Raw genomic sequence first — 25160 nt, 5'->3', positions numbered from 1 at the left:
ACAAACATATTACTTTTAATTGTAAGATACGAATACCAAAAAAGGTAAAAACCAAAAGCGAAAAGGTAAAAGCTTTAACTCATTTCCAAAATTAAACCCCTGAACCAAAAGTTGTACAAAGTTTAACTGAGGTGAGATTTGTCCTGACACAGTTATACATCTCCACCCCAATATAATGCTGTCCTCGGGAGCCAAAAAAATCTTACTGCATTATAGGTGAAACCACGTTATATCAAACTTGCTTTGATTCATCGGAGCGTGCAGCCCTGCCCCTCTGGAGTGCTGCTTTACCGGTCGCGTTATATCGGGGTAGCGGTGTAGTTCCAAACAAGTTGTAAATACTTAAGGTAACTATAAATGGACATGTAGTATATTTATTTCAGTAGATAAGAGCATTCCTACTTTGACAACTGAATGACAAGAGAAAGGCTTACAATTACAAATCCAGTTTCCCAATTTACCACATCTGTGCACAGCAACAGCAGACAAGACAAAACTAACTCAGGTTTAACAAAGTTCAGAATGTAAGTATTGCTAACATTACAGAGAAAAACCTTCATCTCTGTCATTACAATTTTCATCTAACAACTGTTGGTTACATTTATATAAATACACCTTTTGAAAACAAAGTTAAGATCACTGACAATCTTAATTCTAACCATACCCACCCATCCCCCACAGTTCATTGACATGGTCATACTAGGCAAGACATATGTCTACCAGCCAGGGTGACAAAAACCCAGGCTGTCAGCATTCTCCAAAAGCATGCCAATTAAAAACAGTCAGGTATTGTTTATTGTGAACAAAGTTTTAATATTTTTTTTTAAATGTGGTTTGCCGCCTTTTTCTATTTTTGTCCTTTTCTTTCTTATCATCAATTATGTCTTCCTAAATTGTTTTCTGTGTTTGTTCCTTTTTCACTTTCCAACCTTATAGTTACTTCTCTTTTTCCCTATACTGTGTTTCCTACCTCTTCCTATAGTTTCACCCTCCTTTTCCTACTTCTTCACTCTCTATCCCCAATTTTGCATGTCTTTGTTCTTCCAGGTCCAGCGAGATTGGAAGTGATAAGAAATACAACATTCCGATAAATTCTATTTTCATGAGATTTCCACGTAAATTTTGCTGACACAGGCACTTTAATCAACCAACACTACAGTTTCTTATCTAAATCATACAGCAATCCTTAATGTCAATATTGAGCACTGACAGGTTGTTCAACCAATATCAATTTAAAACATTGACGTTTACATGCAAATAGTCACTATCTGGAATTGTTGTGTCCAGTGCTGTACAAAACAGACAATCCACGACACAAAGGTGCACTCTCACTGAGAGCTTGAGCATAACATTTGTCAGGGCTTACTTATTAATTACCATAGACTCACTTCTCTTGGGCATTGTAGAAGAAATGTGTGTCTTCAGGGAGGATGAAGAAAAGGCATTGGCATGGTAGACTTGAAAAGAGAGCAAGTGTTTAAATGTTAAGGTGTATACCTTTTTGCCTTGGTAATTTTTGCAGAGACCAAATTTAAAAATCCAACAGGTGCTCTATTTACAAAGTTAGTGTACACTGAAGAGGCAAATTAATTTGATGCATTCTCATTTTGTTGAAAGCTTGACTTTACTCTTCAAAAAGATTCATTGAGGACTCTTGTCAAATTTTTTAGACATCATGCATAAAGAGAACATGACATATTGTGTACAAATATCTATTATACCTAATGGTTTTCTTGCAATGATTTTGAGAATGATCATTAAGTGTATTATCACCTCTGGCCTTGATCCTACGTTGAGATCTGCTAAGAGTGGACCTTTAAACTTGTGTGGAGTCCACTGAGGACAATGAGATTCGGTGGAAGGATACATGCTAGCAGATCCCAATGATGAAACCCGCCCAAGTATCAATAGGTATTATCCTGAGGTGTTCGCAATACTCTTTTTGAAGTATGAAAATGAACATTCTTGTTTTAGAATTAGAAGTTGGCCCCTCCTAATTTCTCATTTGACAAATATTGATTTCCCCCCCCCAATCTATTACTAATGAAACAAACCAACAGATCTCATTCAGTGTATGAACCACTAAAATCTGTAGGAATTCTAGTACAACTGAAAGTGGTGTCAGCAGAGCACAAGCATATGTAAAGTTTTGATTAGGTCTGATCAAAAAGTAGTCTGTTTTACAATCAGATCAATCAATATTGTTACCCGGGAGGCAATGTATTCTAGCTCAGGGGTTCTCAAACTTAATTGCTCTGCAACTCCCTTCTGACAACAGAAATACAATACACGACCCCAGAGGGGGGACCAAAGCTTGAGCTCGCCAAAACTCCACAATTTGAGAACCACTGTTCTAGCGGATAGGGCATTGCACTGGGAGTCAGGAGATACAGGTTCAATTCCCAGCTCTGCAAAGCAATCCAATGTTTGATCTTGGACAAGTCACTTCACCTCTTTGTCTGGTCTTTTGAGATGTAAGCTCTCAGGGAGAGATGGTCTTACTGTTTTTATAATACCCAATGAGGTGCTGATCTCAGGTGGCCCCTTTGTGACCAGAATATATTTATTACACACACGCTAAAAAAATAAAATAAATTAAGTTAGTATTAATATTATAATAGTACCTAGAGTGCCAATCAGGTATTGGGGCCCCATCATGCTAGGACTATACAAAGTTGTTGTTTTTTAAAAAGCTAGCCTCCTTCCCTGAATAACTTACAGTCCAAGATCATGTTCTTCAAACCACTTCCCATTTAAAGCACATACGGAAGCGTTTGCAGGATTTGGACCTAATTTAAAACAAGACGCAAAATGCTTGTTTAACAAAAGGAGAGAAAATGGGAGGAAAGTCAAATTGTGCAGTAGCCACGCTAACTAGTACACAATCCAATGACTGCACTTCAATTATTTACTTTTCAAAACTGCTGTCTAAGCCGATTTTTTTTAAACCTCTGCTTTGCTAGTTACCAGTTTTTATCTTCTTTTTTACTTTTAAGCCCCCCCCCCCCCACACACACACACACACACCCCCAACAGGAGTAGATCATGAGCACCTTATTCCCTCTGACGAGTAGGTAGTCCATTCACATCAAGGAAACAATTCGAACATGACTTCACAATATTCCCATAATATTGAGTCTTTACTGTTTAAAATAGATATATGTACATGTTTACTTAATTTTTGTTTTTTGAAAGCATATGCTCATTTTTTTAAAACGTTAAAAGGTGAACTGAATCTTGTTAGGCTCTAAAATTATCAGAACCTAGTCCTACTAGTACTTGATTTTGATAAGTTTCCTTACGCAAGGAAAACCAAGTACCTGCTTCGGTACGCAAAGGAAGTCAGATTTCAGTCACATCATTTAAAAACATCCTCTCCATCTCCCTCACCACATTGCTTTAAAAATAGTGATTCTAAAACATTAAGATTACAATATAGCAACTTACTTGGGTTGGTACAAGTACTGGAGGATATGCTAGTTTATGATGTCTGTACATCCAAAATGAAAACAATACGATCACCGCAATTCCCATTATAGGCACCAACGAGTAAAGCAGGGTATTGAACAAGGGTGGTTTAGGTGTAACAGGATTGGAAGTGGCTGAAGAACAAAAGTTACAATTAATCTTCTGTGATTACAGATTTTAACAAGCTCATCCAATACCTAAACTTGATTATTAAGTTCCAAAATAAACAAACATATTTATTAAGTAGCAGAACACAGTGGCGGAACCTAATTCAACACAACAGAGTTTAATAGCCAGATACAGATTTTCAAGATTTATCAGATTTTCAAAAACATGTAAATTAAAGTTCAATTGAAAAGACTTATGCTCCTAAATTCCTTGGTTGCTTTTGAAAAATCTTCCTCTTATCCATCAGAAACAGTTTAATATTCATGCAGTTCCTAAAATAAATCCTCAAAACTGCCATTCCAAGAAAAATAAATTCACACCGTGGATGCTCAAACTTTGGGAACTATATCTCAAGGCACGATTTTACAGGGTTTATTTAAATCAATTTTAAATCAGGATATAAATCAGCAAAAAGGAAATCTTAATTTAAAATCAATTGTATTCTTCTTTTGTGTTTGTACTTTTTAGTTATTTTCCTAAAGAAAAGTGGATTCTCAGTTATTAACCATAAAAAACCACTGACTTGAATGAAATAAAGCCTTTACACTGTGATGCTTCTCTTTCCTAATCAGGAGGCTACATTATATCTATATACATTTATTTAAGCAATTATATAGCTTAAGATGCATGCGTTCAGATTCTTAGTTTTTCCTTTTTTTTTTAAACCTTAGAAAAAGGTGACTAACGTATTTATTTATCAAATGATTAATTGACTTGTGATTTGTGTCAAGCTCCATTTGCATGGAAATCGAAAATCAGAAATCAATTAAAAATGCACAAAAACAGCGTTTTTTAAAATCAAACTACCTTCAATATGCTGAGTATCAGAGGGGTAGCCGTGTTAGTCTGAATCTGTAAAAAGCAACCGAGGGTCCTGTGGCACCTTTGAGACTAACAGAAGTACTGGGAGCATAAGCTTTCGTGGGTAAGAACCTCACTTCTTGCATCTGAAGAAGTGAGGTTCTTACCCACGAAAGCTTATGCTCCCAGTACTTCTGTTAGTCTCAAAGGTGCCACAGGACCCTCTGTTGCTTCAATATGCTGGATATTTAAGAAAAAAAAAGTTTAACATGCTTTGCATTTAAAAGCCAACTACTTTATTATACAAGGAATTATCTGTAGTAAGCGAAATGAACTGACTGTTTCTGGTCACTGAAAGCTTGTACACCCTAGCACTTCCTTTGGTGTAATTTAAGTAAGCGGTGTGGAAAAGCAAGCGACTTCCACAAGTTCAATTGTTTGACCTTCTTTAAAACTTCCTCAGCAAAACATGTACTGCTTAATATTTTATTATCTAATTTGCATTATCTTTTTACAAAAGTATTTATTGATTTTGCTTTTTCATACAAACATCACAATACATGAAAACAAATTATAAAATGTATAATTACCTTCTGTAACATGCAGCATAGTGCTAACATGAATTTGCAAAAAAACCTTCACCTTAAACTATAAAACCAAAGAAATCAATACTTTCAAAGTCATGGGGAAGAACAATGCAGACTAGATAGGGTCAGGCAGCATGGAAGCAGAGCCAAAAAGGCCAGGGGAAGGAGGCTTGGACAGGCTGTTGGACCTTTAGACATTCCCTAGTTAAATGTTTCTTTTAACAGAGCAAAAAGATTTCCTCAAATTCACATCACTGATCCGGGTGGCTGAAAGTGACTCTCTTTGGCTGGTAGGTCTGAATACCATTATCCTACTGAGCACATGGATTTACTTTACCACCTCTGTAAAATCATTCGCTTTGTAATCATGATTCCTCTCAAGTACCACGAATGCCGTGCCAATGAGACCAAAATTTGCAGCAAAATATTCTAATATGCAATTCTCAAACTATGTTTGATTGTTAAATCCAAAAATAATTTTAATTCTAATGTCTACCTATTTCTATAGAAAGGGGACATTACTATAGCCTATTTTTACCATAGTGCCAGCATGTATCCAAAGGGAAAAATAATCTTCTGTAGTCTTTTCCATACCAAATTCATTCTAAATAATTTTTTTCTTGAATTAAACATAAGCGTAAATCTACAGAAGCACATTTTGCATTGTGTAATAAAATGGACCACTGTAATGCCTTTAAACGATGCTCTAGCTCTTTATCCCAGGATTTACTAGTAACTTCAAGATGAAGTCTTTTGTTTTCAGAGGCATACATGGATGACATGGGTTTGGGGAGTTTGTAGAGCATCTCTACTATATTTTGTACTTGGGAGACGGGGGAAGAGTGCAATGAGTCCCTAGTGTCAGTACCAAAGTGATAGGTCAATTAATTTTTTGGCTGGATATCCTGCTTTATTGCTGTGATCAGGAGGTCGTACTGTTTTAGGACCTGGAAGAGAACTAACTCCCCGTCCCCAACCCCTCAAAAGAAACCACACATCCAAACCACCAATTGAGAGAGGAATCATTTAAATGAATAGATATTAAGTTTCATCTAACATTGTCATAATTTCAAACTTAATTTGAAATATTTAAGAGAACAAAATTAATATAAATAAATTTTTTTAAAGTAATTACTTATACACCCACTCACTCTATGGATAACCCATAAAGCAGCACTACTGTTCACATAGATGAATGCAGATCATCTCACCCTTTTAATGGATGCTTTTGCAGGGTGTGTGGGGTGGGGAGGGTCGGGGAGTTGTAAATTTATTTATTTATATACCATACTTTTCAAATCGATATTTATCGTTAGGGAGACCTACTAGTGTTTAACAAGTTAAGCGCCTTAGTTGGAAGGCATGGAAAAATAGCCTGGCAAATTTTTAAAGTTATTACTTAAAAACATCATGCACTGGATTTTTTTTTTTTTTTTTTTTGCGCGCTCAATGGCTTTCCAGGCAGTTTTCTTAGTAGACTTTTGTGTGTTCTTTTTAGCAGACTTTCAGTTTGTTTGTGTTTGTTTGTTTTTTAAATTACATGTGTGCCCAGCAATGATAATGAGTTCATTTAATAAGTTACAAAGTTAAACAGACCATTTTACAAGAAAGTAAATACCTACTCCAGGGCATGCATCTGTAAAGCAGTACATGCACAGGTTGGTGTGCTATGGCATTATGGCCAGTTCGAACACAACCAGTTGCATTTACTTACATCTAAGATGAGATTTAAAATAATGGATTTTTGTTTAGATTTTCAAAAGAGTATGAATTAATTCTATTTAGCCCTCCTGGTCAGATTTTTCTGAACAGGTTGCCAAGGATAGACGCCCCCTACTAGCTTAGAATAGCTTTAGCAATTTGAATGGTTTTGTTCCACAATATGGACCTTTCATTTCAAGCTGGAAAAAAAAAAGTTAGTGTAAATAATTTGATCTGGGCAATAGACTAATACAACCAACTCTAAACCACTATAGTTACCAAAAAACCACTTCCACATATATGTTTGGAAAAGGGGAAACTAACAGAAGCTATCCAGAATATTCTGGAAAAAAAAGTCTTCTCTCCTAAACATACAGAAACTGTATTCTGGCCAATACTGCAGAACCATTTCTTTAGAATGTTAAACCAACTTACGCTGTGTTACTTCCATCTCTGGAAAATAGAAAAAACGTTCATTACACATGTTGCCTTCACAGCAACAGAAGAACACGTCAGGGCTGTCTTTCTTTTCTATACAATCAGTCCTGTAAGAAAGCACCAGAAAAGTCATTTTTGTTAATTTAAAACTGACTTCCTTTGTACAAGAGCAAATAATTGCATATATTAGCTACGAAGTTAACCTTGGAAATGAACTTTTGAAAATTGTGATGCACCAGACTAAGATGGTGTTATCAGAATACCATGCTAAATTGAGGAGAAAATATATTTCAATACAGGTCTACTTCCATTTGCTGAAATATAACATCGATCAACCTTGATGCAGAGATAGTCTTCTTAACCTTGCAAGTTGCAAACATGCTAGCATCCCAAAAAAGACACCAGCAAGCTGGGATTCAAAAATTCCTCTTGCAGGGGGAGGGGGCAGTATAGGTGGAGATTTTAACAATTCATGAACCCAATTTAAATGTGGCATAATAAATAAAATGAGTACTTTGAATGACTTGAGTTTATCCATGAATCCTTCAGTGTGAGGCTGTTGTGGGGGAAACACCTTTTAAAAGGAAGAATACAGGAAATTTCTGTGCAGCCAAACATTAACTTTGCCCAGAGCCAGAGCTCATTGCAGTAAAAATCTAGAACTATGATGCATGAAAAGACATGCCATAAATTGGTGAGGAAAAACCACCAAAGAAACCCCTAAGAACTCAGGAGTGGGAAGGTAAGACAACAAAAAACAGTGAAGAATTCTAGGAAGAGTTTGAATCTGTTGGAGAAATGGCCGAAGGCTGCTGTTTTATATACAAATTGAAGACTTGCTTATTATAATTGCAACTGTTTCTGCCATAATGTATTCATTGCTTGATATTCTTTGTCTGGCACTATTTGGTGTTTGGTATACCATAAGCTTAAAAGTTCAGTGAACTGCAATAGTCCTTCACCAGCTAACAAAGTTATAAACAACAGATATTACAATGTTTCTAATTAGAACACTATTCAGAAATCTTGTATTCCGATAATAAATAAAACAGTGATGTCCTGGCACAAAGACAAAAAAGAATTGTTTACTGAAATGCACTAGATAATATTGATTACCAAAAGCAATGGTTATTTAAGAACCAGAGTGAAGTCTTTTAATATTTATAAAGTTTTAACATCTTAATATTTTTGTTCCCTAAATGCTGTGTATAGTATGCTACAAAGAAAAGATTAGCATTCTATCCTACTTCCTTAGTTCCCTTTATTTTCTCTAGAAAATTTAGGGTTTAATCAACATAACTGGTGCAATTCCATGTAACTTAGGGCTTGTCTACACTTGAAAGTTAATTTGGATCAAGGTAGAGTATGAATTTGAAGTGCAACAACTATTCCTGAATAACTCCATGTTTAGACAGGCCCTTAAGTTTGACTCATCTGGTCTAAAATAGACTAACTGGTACAAAAACTGAATGTTCACATGGGGCAATTTGAACCTGTCTTAAAAGAACAAGCCACTCTTACACCGAGATAAGATTATCCACCTGGGGTTGTCCCAGTTTAACTATGCTAGTGCAATTTTGTCTACTCACAAAAAGTCTTACTCCTCCTCCTCCTCTTCAACTTTTCACTGCTCCCACACCCTTTCACTTCTTCCAAATCTTTTTTCATCTTCGTAGGAAGCTTTGAGTGAGGCAGTTCCAAGCACTCTCGAAAATTCCTGGGTCTGCTCTCATTTGTAATTAGTGCCAAAATTCTCATGGATTTCCAGTGAGAATTAGACCAACAATAAGCACTGTAGAAAATCCCTCAAAGTTTTAAAGTTTGATAGTAATAACATTAAACCTCAAGTTGGAACTTGCAAATCAGAATTACAATTTTTCCTAAAACTGCTTTTTACTGATTAACTTAAAGCTATAAAACCTCTTTATGAGGTAAAGAGGACTATAATGAATATCACTTTCTTCCACTGATACAAGTTGATTTTTTTTTTTTTTTTAAAGATATGAAGATTTGTAAGATTTAGGTTTTTTATTAAGTTTTGTTCAAGCTTTTTGGAAACATTTTAGTAATGCGAAGACAATACTATAAATTTAATGCATTCTTTTCTTCCTTCTCCTCCCTCTCCCAACAGTGGTATAAAGACATTTTGTAGTTCCAAAAGAATTCTTCAGAGTACCATACAGTGATCAATTAGATGGTTGTAATCTTTAGCATTCAGCCTAGGACCCAACCAATGCGTACTGATATCCCAATACAACCCTGTTGTGTGTGTTATTGCTTACCATATTTGACTGGTCATCAGTTACACAAAAAAAGGCCAGGATTTTCAGAAATTATGAGCACACGGAAGCTGCCACTGGCCTCAGTGCCTGTGGGTGGAGGCGTGGCTAGGCTGCTCTGCGCACTCCTCCCTTGCAGGCGCCAACCCTGCAGCTCCCATTGGCTGTGGTTCCCGGAGCCAGCGCTCAGGGTGGGGACAGTGCACAGAGCCACCTGGCTGTGCCTCTGCCTAGAAGCAACAGGGACAGGTCACCGCTTGTGGGGAGCCACCCCAGGTAAGCGCTGCCTAAATCCTGCACTCTGCACCCCAACCCCCTGCCTCGAGCCCCCTCCTGCACCCAAACTCCCTCCCAGAGGCCATACCCTGTGCCCTAATCCCCACACCCAAACTCCCTCCCTCTTAGTTAACCTCTTAGGTTTTTGTTTTACTTACTGGCACCCTCCATTCTTCCAACATGCCAGATAAAATATTTAACTACAATAAAAGCTTTGTTAACAAATTTAAGTGGGGACTGTAGGCACCTAAATTCAAAAATACTGGCTTCTAATATAGTGAACAATGTATTGTTTGGTATCTTGTAATGTGTCTCCTAACTAGCCTTGTTTCTGGTAAACTTGGTTTAAAACATTATTATACATAAGATAGTTAAAATTTTCTCACCTATCATAACAGTTGATATCATCCAGCCAACAACCTTGTTTCACAATATCAATTGATCCAGAAATATTCTTCCATGTAGCAAAACAGTGTCGTCTTTTATCTTTATCGCCATAACAAGGTTCAATGCCACTGCGATTTGTTTTATCCTTTTCCCAATTAGCATTATAGTAGATGCACTCCTGTGTTTCCGATCTGCCTAGTATGGCACCTATTTGGAATTAAAAATAATGTAATGTTAAACCACTAGATTCTGAAGGCTGAAGCACATTTGAACACTAAAAATCAGGCTGCATATAAGCTTCTTATATTGATACCATTATTAATATTCAAGTTCTCTTCTCATTACTTGTTTTTATATTTAAAGTTAGCATGCATTCTAAACAGGTGCTGAAACATAAAATAGCAGCTAAAACAAAGGTTCTGTTAAATTTAATGATGTAGCCCGAACGACGCATAGCTTGTCAAGATTTGTAGAAAGGCTAGAAAATATCTTACCAAATAAGTAACAAATTTTGGCACAGCTTCTCATTATCTGGCTGTAACCAAAGATTTTATTGGCTAAAGGATAAAGCTTAATCAGTAAGTATTAGTCAAATAATGGTGGTCTTAAATTCCAAAGCAGCATTAGTCAGCAGAATTTACCCAGTTTTCAAAGGCTACCTCACTTCCTTGTCTTAGCATCCCCTCCATCACCTAGGGTCACGAGATTACTTCATTAGCTCAGCTCTTAAAAAAGTTTTTAAGGGTATGTCTACGCTACGAAATTAGGTCAAATTTATAGAAGTTGATTTTTTAGAAATCGATTTTATACAGTCGATTGTGTGTCCCCCCACTTAAGACTATTAACTCGGCAGAATGCATCCACTGTACCGAGGCTAGCGTCGACTTCCAGAGCGTTGCACTGCGATAGCTATCCCACAGTTCCCACAGTCTCCGCTGCCAATTGGAATTCTGGGTTGAGATCCCAATGCCTGATGGGTCAAAAACATTGTCGCGGGTGGTTCTGGGTAAATGTCATCAGGCCCCCCCTTCCTCCATCCCTCCGTGAAAGCAACGGCAGACAAGTGTTTTGAGCCTTTTTTTCTGCCTTACCCCTGCAGATGCCATACCATGGCAAGCATGGAGTCCGCTCAGCTCACCCTCACCGTACATCTCCTGCGTGATGACAGACGTGGTACTGCATTGCTACACAGCAGCAGCTCATTGCCTTTTGGCAGCAGATGGTGCATTACAACTGGTAGTCATCATCATTGTCTCCTGGGTGCTCTTTTAGTCGACCTCGGTGAGGTTGGTCAGCGGCGCCTGGACATAAATGGGAGTGACTCCAGGTCATTCTCTTTTTAAGTTTTGTATCATGGAGATTCAGTGTTGCCTGAAGTCGTACTGCACCATCTTCTGGCGAGCAGCCAGGAGACGACGATGGCTAGCAGTCGTGTGGCACTGTCTGCTGCCAGCCTAAGATTCATAAGAGAGATGGAGGGGATCAAAACAAGAAAGACCAGATTTGTTTTGTATTTATTTGTATTCATTTGCTCCCCGCTCCCTCCCTCTGTGAATAGTGGGGGGAGGGATAGCTCAGTGGTTTGAACACTGGCCTGCTAAACGCAGGGTTTCGAGTTCAATCCTTGAGGGGGCCATTCTGTGCGACAGTTGTGTGTGTTTCTCCTTGATGCAAACCCACAGTTTGCATCCCCCTTTGTTGATTTTAATTCCCTGTAACCCATGTCATCAGTCACCCTTCCCTCCATCAGAGCAATGGCAGACAATAGTTTCACACCTTTTTCCAGCGCAGACACCATAGCATGGCAAGCATGGAGCCCGCTCAGATCACCGTGGCAATTATGAGCACTGTAAACACCACGCACATTTTCCTGCAGTATATGTAGAACCTGCAAAAGCAAAACCAGGCGAGGAGGCGATGGCAGCATGGTGACGAGAGTGATGAGGACATGGACCCAGACTTCTCTCAAAGTACGGGCCCCGGCAATGTGGACATCATGATGTTAATAGGGCAGGTTCATGCCATGGAACGCTGACTCTGGGCCCGGGAAACAAGCAGACTGGTGGGACGGCATAGTGTTGCATGTCTGGAACGATTCCCAGTGGCTGCGAAACTTTTGCACGTGTATGGGCACTTTCATGGAACTTTTTGACTTGCTTTCCCCTGCCCTGAAGAGCAAGAATACCAAGAGGAGAGCAGCCCTCACAGTTCACAAGCGAGTGGCGATAGCCCTGTGCAAGCTTCCAGCGCCAGACAGCTACCGGTCAGTTGGGCACAAATTTGGAGTAGGCAAATCTACTGTGGGGGCTGCTGTGATCCCAGTAGGCAACGCAATCAAAGAGCTGCTGATATCAAGGGTAGTGAGTCTGTGCAGGTCATAGTGGATGGCTTTGCTGCAATGGGATTCCTTAATTGTGGTGGGGCGATAGACGAAACCCATATCCCTATCTTGGCACCAGAGCAACGAAGCAGTGAGTACATAAACCGAAAGGGGTACTTTTCAATGGTGCTGCAAGCACTGGTGGACCACAACATCAATGTGGGATGGCTGGGAAAGGTACATGACGCTCACATCTTCAGGAACTCTGGTCTGTTTCAAAAGCTGTAGCAAGGGACTTTCTCCCCAGACCAGAAACTAACTGTTGGGGATGTTGAAATGCCTATCATTATCCTTGGGAACCAGCCTACCCCTTAATGCTATGGCTCATGAAGCCATACACAGACAGCCTGGACAGTAGTCAGGAGCTGTTCAACTATAGGCTGAGCAAGTGCAGAATGGTGGTAGAATGTGCATTTGGACGTTTAAAAGCACGCTGGCGCAGTTTACTGACTCGGACAGACCTCAGTGAAACCAATATTCCCATTGTTATTACTGCTTGCTGTGCGCTCCACAATATCTGAGAGTAAGGGTGAAGACGTTTATGGCGGGGTGGGAGGTTGAGGCAAAATTGCCTGGCCGCTGATTACATGCAGCCAGACACCAGGGCAGTTAGCAGAATAGAGGAGGGCGTGGTGCGATGCGAAACTTTGAAAACCAGTTTCATGACTGGCCAGCTACAGTGTGAAAGTTCTGTTTGTTTCTCCTTGATGACTCCCCACCCACCCCGGTTCACTCTACTTCCCTGTAAGCTAACCACCCTCCCCTCCCACCTTCGATCACCACTTGCAGAGGCAATAAAGTCATTGTTGCTTCACATTCATGCATTCTTTATTAATTCAATCACACAAATAGGGGGATAACTGCCAAGGTAGCCCGGGAGGGGTGGAGGAGGAGGGAAGGACAAGGCCACACTGCACTTTAAAAGTTATTGAATGCCAGCTTTCTGTTGCTTGGGCAGTACTCAGGGGTGGAGTGGTTGGGTGCCCATAGGCCCCCCACCACGTTCTTGGGCGTCTGTGTGATGAGGCTATGGAACTTGGGGAGGAGGGCGGTTGGTTACACAGGGGCTGTAGCGGCGGTTTGTGCTCATGCTGCCTTTCCTGAACCTCAACCATATGCTAGAGCATACCAGTTTGTTCCTCCAGTAGCCTCAGCATTGCCTCTTGCCTTCTGTCACCAAGCTAACGCCACCTATCATCTTCAACCCGCCACCTGTCCTCGTGTTCATATTGGGCTTTCCTGGTCTCTGACCCTGTCTGCCTTCACACATTCTGCTGGGCTCTTTCAGTGTGGGAGGACTGCATGAGCTCAGATAACATTTCATCGCGAATGCGTTTTTTTCGCCTTCTAATCTTCGCTAGCCTCTGGGAAGGAGAAGATAGTGTGAGCGCTGAAACATTTTTTTTCCCCCTCCACCAGCTGCAAAAGGGAGAGTGGTAGTTAAAAAGACATTTTAGAGAACAATGGGTAGACTTTCACGGTAAATCTTGCTGTTAACATTACATTGCACGTGTGCTTTCGGTACAAGGTCGCATTTTGCCTCTTATTGAGGGTATGCCAGTTTAGTGTGAGAGATCACTCACGCAGGGCGGGCAACAGAATTCGGCTTGCAGGCAGCCATGGGAAGACACAATCTTTTGGCTTCTTTAACCTTCATAACATTTGGGAATGGTTTCAAACAGCAGCACCCTCATTTCCCATACCAAGCAGCCATTGGGTTGGCCATTTAAAATGGGTTGGCAATTTAAAAGGAGGGGCTGCGGTTTTCGGATTAACGTGCAGCACAAATCCAACTAACCCAGCCTCCCCCCCCGTCCCCTCCCCCACACACACCCAATTCTCTGGGATGATAGCTTCACCCCTCCCCCCACCACGTGGCTAACAGTGGGGAACATTTCTGTTCAGCCACGGGCAAACAGCCACCTCTGAATGTCCCCTTAATAAAATCACCCTATTTCAACCAGGTGACCATGAAAGATATCACTCTCCTGAGAATAACAGAGATAAAGAACGGATGTTGTTTGAATGCCAGCAAACAGCGGGACCATATGCTGTGTTATGCAATGATTCCAGACTACGTGTTACTGGCCTGGCGTGGTAAAGTGTCCTACACCATGGAGGACGGAATAAGGCAGCCCTCCCCAGAAACCTTTTGCAAAGGCTTTAGGAGTACATCCAGGAGAGCTTTATGGAGATGTCCCTGGAGGATTTCCGCTCCATCCCAGACACGTTAACAGACTTCCAGTAGCTATACTGGCCGCGAATGCCAGGGCAAATTAATTATTGAACACGCTTGCTTTTAAACCATGTATAATATTTACAAAGGTACACTTACCAGAGGTCCCTTCTCTGCCTGGCGGGTCTGGGAGGCAGCCTTGGGTGGGTTCGGGGGGTACTGACTCCAGGTCCAGGATGAGAAACTGTTCCTGGCTGTCAGGGAAAAAACGGTTTCTCCACTTGCTTGCTGTGGGCTATCTTCCTCGTCCCCAAAACCTGCATCCCTGTTGCGTGTTACTCCATTGACAGAGTCAAAGCACAGGGCTGGAGTGGTGGTGGCTGCACCTCCTAGAATGGCATGCAGTTCATCATAGACGTGGCATGTCTGGGGCTCTGACCGGAGCGGCCGTTTGCCCCTCTGGTTTTTTAGTAGGCTTGCCTCAGCTCCTTAAGTTTCACACAGCACTGCTGCAGGTCCCTGTTATAGCCTCTGTCCTTCATGCCCTTGAAGATTTTTTCAAATGTTTGGCCATTTCGTCTTTTGGAATGGAGTTCTGATAGCACGGATTCATCTCCCCATACAGCGATCAGATCCCGTACCTCCCGTTTGGTCCATGCTGGAGCTCTTTTGCGATTCTGGGACTCCATCATGGTCACCTTTGCTGATGAGATCTGCACTCACCTGCAGATTGCCACGCTGGCCAAACAGGAAATGAGATTCAAAAGTTCACAGGCCTTTTCCTGTCTACCTGTCCAGTGCATTTGAGTTGAGAGCGCTGTCCAGAGCGGTCACAATGGAGCAGTCTCGGATAGCTCCCGGAGGCCAATACCGTCAAATTGCGACCACACTACCCCAAATTCGACCCAGCAAGATCGATTTCAGCACCAATCCCCTCGTCGGGGGAGGAGTACAGAAATCAATTTTAAGAGCCCTTTAAGTTGAGAAAAACGGCTTTGTCGTGTGGACAGGTGCAGGGTTAAATCAATGTAAAGCTGATAAATTCGACCTAAACGCATAGTGTAGACCAGGGCTAACCCTTGCAGTTGTGAAGAAAAGCTTGAAAAAATAACCCAATTAATGGCATAGTGTTCACTTACATTTGAGCTAAGAGGTATGCTTCCTAGCTCATTTAGATGTCCCCATGCTAGTTCTGCTCAAGCAAGTATGCTAAACATAGCAGTACAGCCATGGTAGCATAGGCAGCAACTCAGGCTAGCTGTCCAAGTACATACTCACAGGATCCAGGCTGATGTTTAATTAAGTTTTCAAGATACTGTTAAAAGAAACAGGAGTACTTGTGGCACCTTAGAGACTAACAAATTTATTAGAACATAAGCTTTCGTGGGCTACTGCCCACTTCTTCAGATGCATATAGAGTGGAACATATATTGAGGAGATATATATACACACACACAAACAGAGAGCATGAACAGGTGGGAGTTGTCTTACCAACTCTGAGAGGCCAATTAAGTAAGAGGAAAAAAAACCTTTTGAAGTGATCAAGCTAGCCCAGTACAGACAGTTTGATAAGAAGTGTGAGAATACTTACAAGGGGAGATAGATTCAATGTTTGTAATGGCTCAGCCATTCCCAGTCCTTATTCAATCCTTTGTTGATTGTGTCTAGTTTGCATATCAATTCCAGCTCAGCAGTCTCTCGTTGGAGTCTGTTTTTGAAGCTTTTCTGTTGTAAGATAGCCACCCGCAGGTCTGTCATTGAATGGCCAGACAGGTTAAAGTGTTCTCCCACTGGTTTTTGAGTATTATGATTCCTGATGTCAGATTTGTGTCCATTAATTCTTTTGCATAGAGACTGTCCGGTTTGGCCAATGTACATGGCAGAGGGGCATTGCTGGCACATGATGGCATATATCACATTGGTAGATGTGCAGGTGAACGAGCCCCTGATGGTATGGCTGATGTGATTAGGTCCTATGATGATGTCACTTGACTAGATATGTGGACAGAGTTGGCATCGGGCTTTGTTACAAGGATAGGTTCCTGGGTCAGTGTTTTTGTTCAGTGATGTGTGGTGGCTGGTGAGTATTTGCTTTAGGTTGGGGGGTTGTCTGTGAGCGAGGACAGGTCTGTCTCCCAAGATCTGTGACATCTTGACATCTTCATCTTCTGGACCCATGGAAAAGAAGCCCTTGAGGAATTCCACCATGGATTTCAGTAATTTCCATCCCACCATCAACCTCAGCCTAGATCAATCCACACAAGCAGTCCATTTCCTGGACACTACAGTGCTAATAAGTGATGGTCACATAAATACCACTCTATACCGGAAACCTACTGACCGCTACACTTACCTACATGCCTCCAGCTTCCATCCAGGACACACCACACGATCCACTGTCTACAGCCAAGCTATAAGATATAACCGCATTTGCTCCAATCCCTCAGATAGAGACAAGCACCTACAAGATCTCTATCAAGCATTCTTAAAACTACAATACCCACCTGCTGAAGTGAAAATAAACAGATTGACAGAGCCAGACGAGTACCCAGAAGTCACCTCCTACAAGACAGGCCCAACGAAGAAAATAACAGAACACCACTAGCTGTCACCTTCAGCCCCCAACTAAAACCTCTCCAGCGCATCATCAGAGATCTACAACCTATCCTGAAAGATGATCCTTTACTCTCACAGATCATGCAAAGTCAAATAAGCTGTTTAGGAAATAATTTTCAGTGTGACTCAGACAAAACTAAAAAAGTTTCCAGAGATCAAACTTCCTGATACCTCAAAAGATCCCAACCAACAGTTCTCACCCCAGATGTGAAGCTGTGCACACCTCTTACCAAAAGGCACTATTCTCCATATATGGTTAACCTGTCTTCTTCCTTCAAAATAATGTCTTGTTCTATTGTAAAAAAGAGGTGCAGTGCTTATATATAAAATCAAAGAATGCATGACTAGGTCTTCTAAGTTTATAGGAACTATAAAGGATTTGCAAAAAGAACAGGAGTACTTGTGGCACCTTAGAGACTAAAATTTATTAGAGCATAAGCTTTCATGGACTACAGCCCACTTCTTCGGATGCATATAGAGTGGAATAAATATTGAGGATTTTATATATATGTGTATATATAAACACACACACACACACACACACACACACACACACACACACATACGCTCTCTGTATGTGTGTGTATATATCTCAATATTTATTCCACTCTATATGCATCCGAAGAAGTGGGCTGTAGTCCACGAAAGCTTATGCTCTAATAAATTTGTTAGTCTCTAAGGTGCCACAAGTACTCCTGTTCTTTTTGCGGATACAGACTAACACGGCTGCTGCTCTGAAACCTATAAAGGATTTGTTTGGTTTCCTTTCCAAATGATTGTCACTCTCTAGAAATGCGGATTACATAGCACAAGGAGGAAAGACTATTTATAGATACAAGCATCTAACCTGGCGTAGAATTCTGTAATATTAAAAAGAAATTGCTTCGAATAGGGGAAATTCCAATTAATAGTCCGGGTAATATAGAAAAATACAGTCTTTTAAATGAAAAAGAATCCTCCAACTAAGACACAAGAAATCTGTTATACACTGATGCCATCTACTGGATATCAAGTAGTAGTAGTAGTAGTAGTAGTAGTAGAGAAACAGCTGAAAGTCAAGAGCCATTTAGCAACCATTCACTAGAAATGAGAGCAGCCCCCTTCAGTGAATCCTGAAACCATGATATTGAACATGGTCTAAGCTGTGGACCCTGGAGTTGCTAAATCCATCAAAGCTGCAAAAACAGAAGTGTCACCAGACACTTGGACTCACCCCACTCCTAGGATTACCACGATTGAGAAGTGACAAGCTTTCATTTCAGAAATTGTATGTGTTTAATGCAAATAACTGAAACACTCTTTCTAGCAAGACCTCAAGTAACCATATTTTGGACTTTAACTAGGCAAGCCACATTTCTCATTTTTAGTTCAAGTTTGTTACCCTAAAAGATCTTTAAAATACTTTAAACAATTGTTTTAAACTAGTCTCTAGCAAACCAAACAAGAAATAGCAGAAACCACATTTATAATAGTGCCCTAAGAGAAGTGCATCTTTACACCATTAGAGAATTATTTGAAGGGTGATAAATGAATTGGAGATGAAAAATTGATAAGCAATTAAATAAAAATATCCTTATTTGTTTTTGTTCCTTCATATAGCTGGTGAGCTGCAACACTGGTCTATGCTAATCATTTACAAGACTACATGCATGTTGTGTGTTCAATATGTGCCTGGAACATCTGTGGTAGCTACACTTATGTAAATCAACAATTCACAGATTATGTGGTTCTGGGCATATTAAGTCAACTATCGATTGGTTGAGATCTGAGAAATACTGTCCAAGATAGAAACAGAACTGAAAAGAATCTAAGAGGTAAATTCAATAAGGTAGGGCTCCCCGGCTCAAAAAGGGGTTATCCTAATTATATTACTTTCCAATACTGGTCTATTATACTTCCCAAATGGGCAAATCTAATTTATTGGATTTCAGCTTTAACAAAACAACAACAAAAACTAACTGGTACCTCAGCAAGTTAATATAACTGACCCTCAGTTCATGTCTATACTTACCCAACAATAACACTTGATTGAGAGGTTGGAGTGGATCAGACTGAAGGTGTGCCTATGCCTCGTGTGCGACCGACACACACACACACACACTTACTTTAAAAGAGCCATATCTGTCAGCATGTTTCTTGTGCCTCCTCATGCTTTTTGCGTGAAGGCATGAGTGGCCACAACCCTCCCTCAGTCCCCTCACAAGTCAAAGTCTACAGGAGACAAGAACTCCAAAAAGCAGAGATGAAAGTTGGGTTGAGGGGTCCACCCTGAAAGAATAATAGTTACTGAAGGGTAAGTAACCCCTCTCACTGAGTGAGAGAGAGTTTGGATTCCACTGTAGGTGACCGGCAAGCAGTATCCCCTCAGGATAGTGAGAGTGAGGCGTTTTGGCAGCATCAGTTGAACAACGATTGTAATATTTTCCTCCACTGGTTTTCAATCAGCTTCCAATGCAGTTTAAGTAAGTAATGCACGAATCCCCAGCTATATCCAAGACCCATTGATCTACTGAACACCATTACAGCCACACTCAGGGACAATGCACATCTCAAAGTCCATGATGAAACATGCAAAAGCTGGGAACAAAAACATTCTCTGTTCCATAGCTAGATCCTCTCACCAATCTTCCAGAAGAGATCAGGCAAATCTAGAGTCTGTCCATCTTTAGAAAATGTTGCAATGGCTTCTTCTTTGGAAAGGCCTGTCCACTATAAGTGACATAATTCAAACTCCCATTCCTCCCCCCAAAAAATATCCCAAGCAGAGTTTTGACCCCAAAAAGGAGGACATGCCAGAGGCTCCATGAAGTCCACCATGGAATTTGCTATTGATTTTACATGGAAGGCACTCAGATACTATGGTGATGGGTGGCAGTATAAAACTAAGATAGTAATGTTTCAGAGCAAAATGATGCTTTGTTTACTTTCATACACTGTAAAATGGGAACTAGAATCTTTTACATTCCCCTGAAACAGAATAAACTGAGCTTCATAAACTAATTACTCAAGTATCAGAGGGGTAGCCGTGTTAGTCTGAATCTGTAAAAAGCAACAGAGGGTCCTGTGGCACCTTTAAGACTAACAGAAGTATTGGGAGCATAAGCTTTCGTGGGTAAGAACCTCGCTTCTTCAGATGCAAGTGAATTACTCTCAAATGATCTGACTATTAGGTAGACAAACAAGCATGAGGAGAGCAAAAACTCCACAAATATTAAGAGCAATGACTCGCTGGATATAGTCTTCCTGAAGCAGAAATGAAAAAAAACCAAGCTAGCCTACCTAAGACACCAGAAGGGAACTGATTGATTAGGTTTTTTGCTACATTCTTGAGGACTTCCTAGTACTGCTTGGTAGCTGCTGTTTTAGCATTCTGAGCTTATGAACTGTACGTAAGTACATGAACTGGCAACTCTGATTCAGGCAGTTCCTGAGCATTACCTAGGTATTTGGAGTATATTTTGTAGAGAAGACCTTCAAGGTTTAAAAGTTCTCTTTTAGTGGAAGTCATTTCCCAGTCTTCAGATTAAATGAATAAATAAGAATTAGAGTAAAACCTATCATATTCACATAAAAGTACTCTAGAATAGAGGACCTTAACATCTTTTCCATGCCACCACATGCTGCCATGTGTGAAGACATGCCAAATTCTTTCAAGTAGATCCAATTGAAGGCTGAAACTAAGTTCCTTTTACCACCATTTGCAATTCTGTTAAACAAAATTATTAACCGACATTTCTCCTGTTTCATCATCAGATCACAATCTGTACACCACAAGTTCCAACATAAATCACTAAATATTTCTCATGTTCAGTGTTAAAAAAAAAATTGAAAATGTGATTTACTTCTCTACACATACAAATAACAATGACACAGACAAGTGATGGACACTTATCACTCTTTCCAGACAGTCTCTGGAGAAGACACTTGCACATTCGTGAACATTTCAGAATTTCATCATCTCTCCTCACCCACCAACAGAAGGTAAATAGTAGTTTTTTACAGCCCAATTCCCTACAATGAAAACAGAGTAGGAAAAGGTGAGGAGCCAACATTCTCCACTCCAGTTAGACTGGATACTTCAGTGTGATTCTTACAGACAGAAGATGAAAAATGAAGACATTATAAATTGATTTGGAGTGCACACCACATGCTTCAGCCAAAATTCTCCAGCAATACAAGTATGCACTGTATAAGAGACACTAGAGTTGGTTACTAACGAATCAACACAATATTCCTCTTTTACAAATCACCACCTCAGACCTTTCTTGTAAAAGTTCAGAATTCAGATTTTAATGGTCTTAAATAAAAAGGTATAAAGATGTAGAAACTATACTTTCAACATCTTTAATGTTAAAACAAACACAAACACATAATTAGCCAAGAAGTCCCTTTCAATATAAAGCCCTGATTCAGGAAAACCTTATTTTGGATAGCACTTCGGCACATGCTTAAGTTCCACTGAAGTCAACAGGACTTATGCACTTAAGTGCGGTCTTAAATAGGGATGGATGGTCTTAAACATATTCTAAACTGATTTCCTGATTTGAAGTTAAACTTGTGCAGAATCTTGCTGAACATAATGCTGATAAATTCAGGATTATATTGCTTTGCTCATTCTAGTACCATATGAATGTTTAGAGGAATAGTAGCTCAACACTTCACAAAACAGCCACTCCTTAATAAACCTCTCAGTCCTTATCCTCAGCAGAAACCTGCACACCTTCAAAAGAAGGAGCCTGAGAACTTAAATTCATAACTCTACTAGACATTAAAAACCATGGACTTGACACTGGGCTTTTTGGCACATTGCAGCAACTTGTAACAAACCCTGCCACCAACTAACCCTCCATCCAAGACTGCGGAGGTGTTAAGTGCCAACTTCATTTTAAGGGCTCTCCTATAAACATGTGAGCCGCTGATATTTAACCTGTCCCAGCTTGTATTTACCCTGGACACATTTCCTTCTCCAGACCTGGAAAAAATGATGAGGCTTGAAAGCTTGTCCCTTCCACCAACAGAAGTTGGTCCAATAAAAGATATTACTTCACCTACCTGGTCTCTATTAAAGAATCAGTCATGGCAAATTCTGCTGAGCTATACAAGATCTAATTAGGATTATGATACTCCATACAACCCCATTAGATACAACAAGGCTTGGCTTTACAGAGTGCAAATCAAGGAAGAATTTGGCCTATCTGAAGAAAAAAAGTTATTTTTATTCAACTACTAGGCTGGCTTTGTTTACTTAACCTTACAGGAGAGCCCTGAAATACAGTTTAAGTACTTAAAAAAAAAAAAAAAAAAAAAAACCCACAACCAACAAACAGCTTTTATGATCTAATTTCTGTATGTTAATATTTTACCATGATTCTATTGAAATGAAAGCTTCCAAGGAAACTCAGATGTGTGTGGAGAGACGAAAAGAGTTCCGCCTGATTCTCTGCCTCAAAAAAATTATATCAAGATTTGACTAATTATCTTATTACACTGAGGTCTAATTATTTTATCATTTTTCTGGGCTGACCAACTAGGTAAGTTATTGATTTCTTCTCTAATATGGAATACTTACACAGAAGTCCATGACTATACAGTGTTTCTCTACAAACAAAAGGCTTGGGAATTCAGCTGTCTACTAAAAACCAGAGAAATACCAGCTTCCTGTTTATTGAGAAAGAGCATCAAGCTCTATCATATATATATATAAAAAAAATTCATTCTGCTCCAGAAGTGCTGCAGTTCTGCCTTTTACCCACCAGAGACCACTGTGGTGCCAAAACAGCCAACAGCATGAATGCAACAGACTGGGAGAACTGCAGCACCTCTGGGGCAGAATGTACTTTCTGCAGGGAAAAAAATTCTGTGCCCAGACTAGAAGTTCATCACAGCACCTAGCCCGTGGAGCCAGGTTAGGACAGAGTGGGGCACAAGGGACTGCTGGAGGGGAGGGGGTGTCAGACTGGGGTTCAGAATGGCTAGCGGGAGGGACAGATTGGGGATGCTAGTGGGCTCAGGAGCTAGAGGGGGACAGCGTTGAGCCAGGGGCTGAACAAGAGTGGGGTGAATGTCCACATGGGGACCACGGAAGAGGGCTGTAGGGATCCATGAGGATGGGGAAGGAAGCTGGAGGGACCCATCAGGATGGTGGGGGATACAGGGACAGTCAGCAGATGTGCCTGACTGAATGGGAGAGGCTTGTGATCAGCCAGGTTCTACATGGGGGAGGCTCCCTAACTATTCTGCCTCTCCCCACCAAAAATTCCTGTTCCATACTTCTCCCCCTCACCCAACCACCCTCCAGTTTCACGGGCAATGAAGGTGCTGAGAGAGAGGGAAGGAGCCTGGAGTGAAAGTCCCAAGCCTTTGCACTGCTTCTGATGAAAATACAGTGCTGGAAATACAGTTCAGTATTGTAAATTAAATGAATTACCTCAAAGTTTTATATAAATATGTCTAGTAAGGAATCTATTTGTCAAAAGAAAATTAACAATACAGACCAAAAAAAGATTCTGGTACATACATACTTGCGGACAGATATTTTGAAATAAATTACCAATATAATTGAAACTGGCATGATTATATTGTGTTTTGACAAATAAAATATGAAGAATTTTGCAGAATTTTAAAATATTGTGTGCAGAATTTTTAGCGGCAGAATTCCCCCAGGAGTAAAAGTTTCCCTAGAGATACACAACAGAACCTCAAGACATCTGCTTGCAGCCCAATGTCCCACTGTTCAAAGACCTCTCTCCACCCACAAAACCTATAACCCTCTTCACAGAGAATTTTAGGATATAAACAACCTTTTTCTTTTCCTTTATGGTTCATGTAGAGGGGCTGTTCTATAACAAAACAGATAAGAGAGTGCTGCTTATAATCAGAGTTCAGGTGTGGCAATCCAACAAGGCCAAAGCCAGTTTTTCTATATTTGCCCTACATGTGTGTTAAGAGGTTCAGTCACATCCCAGTGACAGGGTGCAAAGTGGTGGCACTGATTCATCACAACCCCAATACAGAGGACAATCTTTCCTCTCATTTCCCTTGAAGAAACTGCTCCTAAGTTAACTTTTCCACACAAACTAGGGTTCAAAGTAAGCCAACATATTATGTTTAGACACTTCTCTGGTTACCCTAGACTTTCCAGAGAGACTGGAAATAAGTTTAAATTCAAGCTCTTACATTGTTCCATGTATGAACAGATATAATGCTCCCTTCCTAAATCTGCAGGGGATTGTGTCCGCCACATTCACTTCATTGAGATTAACACCACAAAACTTAATATTGGCATTTCATTACTACAATTTTCTTGTTTGATCACTGAAGTAAAAATAGCCAGTTATGTTTTTCTAGCATGGTTAGATATACAAGTTAAGATGCAGACTCGTGCTCTGCCCATTCAGTACGACTCTCCACACACTGGGTCTTTTTTTTTTTGGGGGGGGGGGGGGGGGGGGAGGGGAGGAGAGAGAAGATGCCAAAATAGTAATTGTTACAGAATTCAACGTTATATGTAATAAATACAAATTAATAACTTAATTCAGTATTAATGTTGCATGGTTCAACACTAAAGGCAGGCAGTACCAAAGTCTAGCACGAATGTGCAACCTTAACTCTCCTCCCTCGTTTGAATGCATTTACAATACCCTTTTCTAAATTAAATAGTCATTTATTTGTCTTAGCCATCTGTTGCATCTTGCCATACATACAGATTGTAAGCGCTCTGGGGCAAGAATGGTCATTGTGTTTGTATAGCATCTATCACAATGGGGCCCTGATCACTGATGGGGATGTTTAGATGCTACTGCAATGTGTGGCCTATAACAATTTTTTTTATTTTTATATATATATATATAGTATAAAAGTGATAAAAATGTATATCAGGATGC

The 25160-nt window shown here is 40.3% G+C and overlaps 1 protein-coding gene across 3 annotated transcripts in view; it reads right to left on the bottom strand.

The window, feature by feature from the left end:
• The window catches only part of ACVR2A (activin A receptor type 2A), a 115240-nt gene that overhangs the window by 47673 nt on the left and 42407 nt on the right, over positions 1-25160 (bottom strand). For all 3 annotated transcript variants that reach the window (XM_005296423.5, XM_005296424.5, XM_065561643.1), the window contains exons 2-4: positions 10105-10312; positions 7161-7270; positions 3448-3602 (exon numbers count right to left, since the gene is read on the bottom strand). In XM_005296423.5, the coding sequence (XP_005296480.1) occupies positions 3448-3602; positions 7161-7270; positions 10105-10312 (473 nt within the window). The remainder of the gene's footprint in view (positions 1-3447; positions 3603-7160; positions 7271-10104; positions 10313-25160) is intronic.

Source organism: Chrysemys picta, chromosome 11, assembly GCF_011386835.1.
Source record: "Chrysemys picta bellii isolate R12L10 chromosome 11, ASM1138683v2, whole genome shotgun sequence".
Lineage (NCBI taxonomy): Eukaryota > Metazoa > Chordata > Testudines > Emydidae > Chrysemys > Chrysemys picta.
Note: the sequence above shows the minus strand (reverse complement) of the source record. Positions and strands in the feature narration are given on the sequence as shown.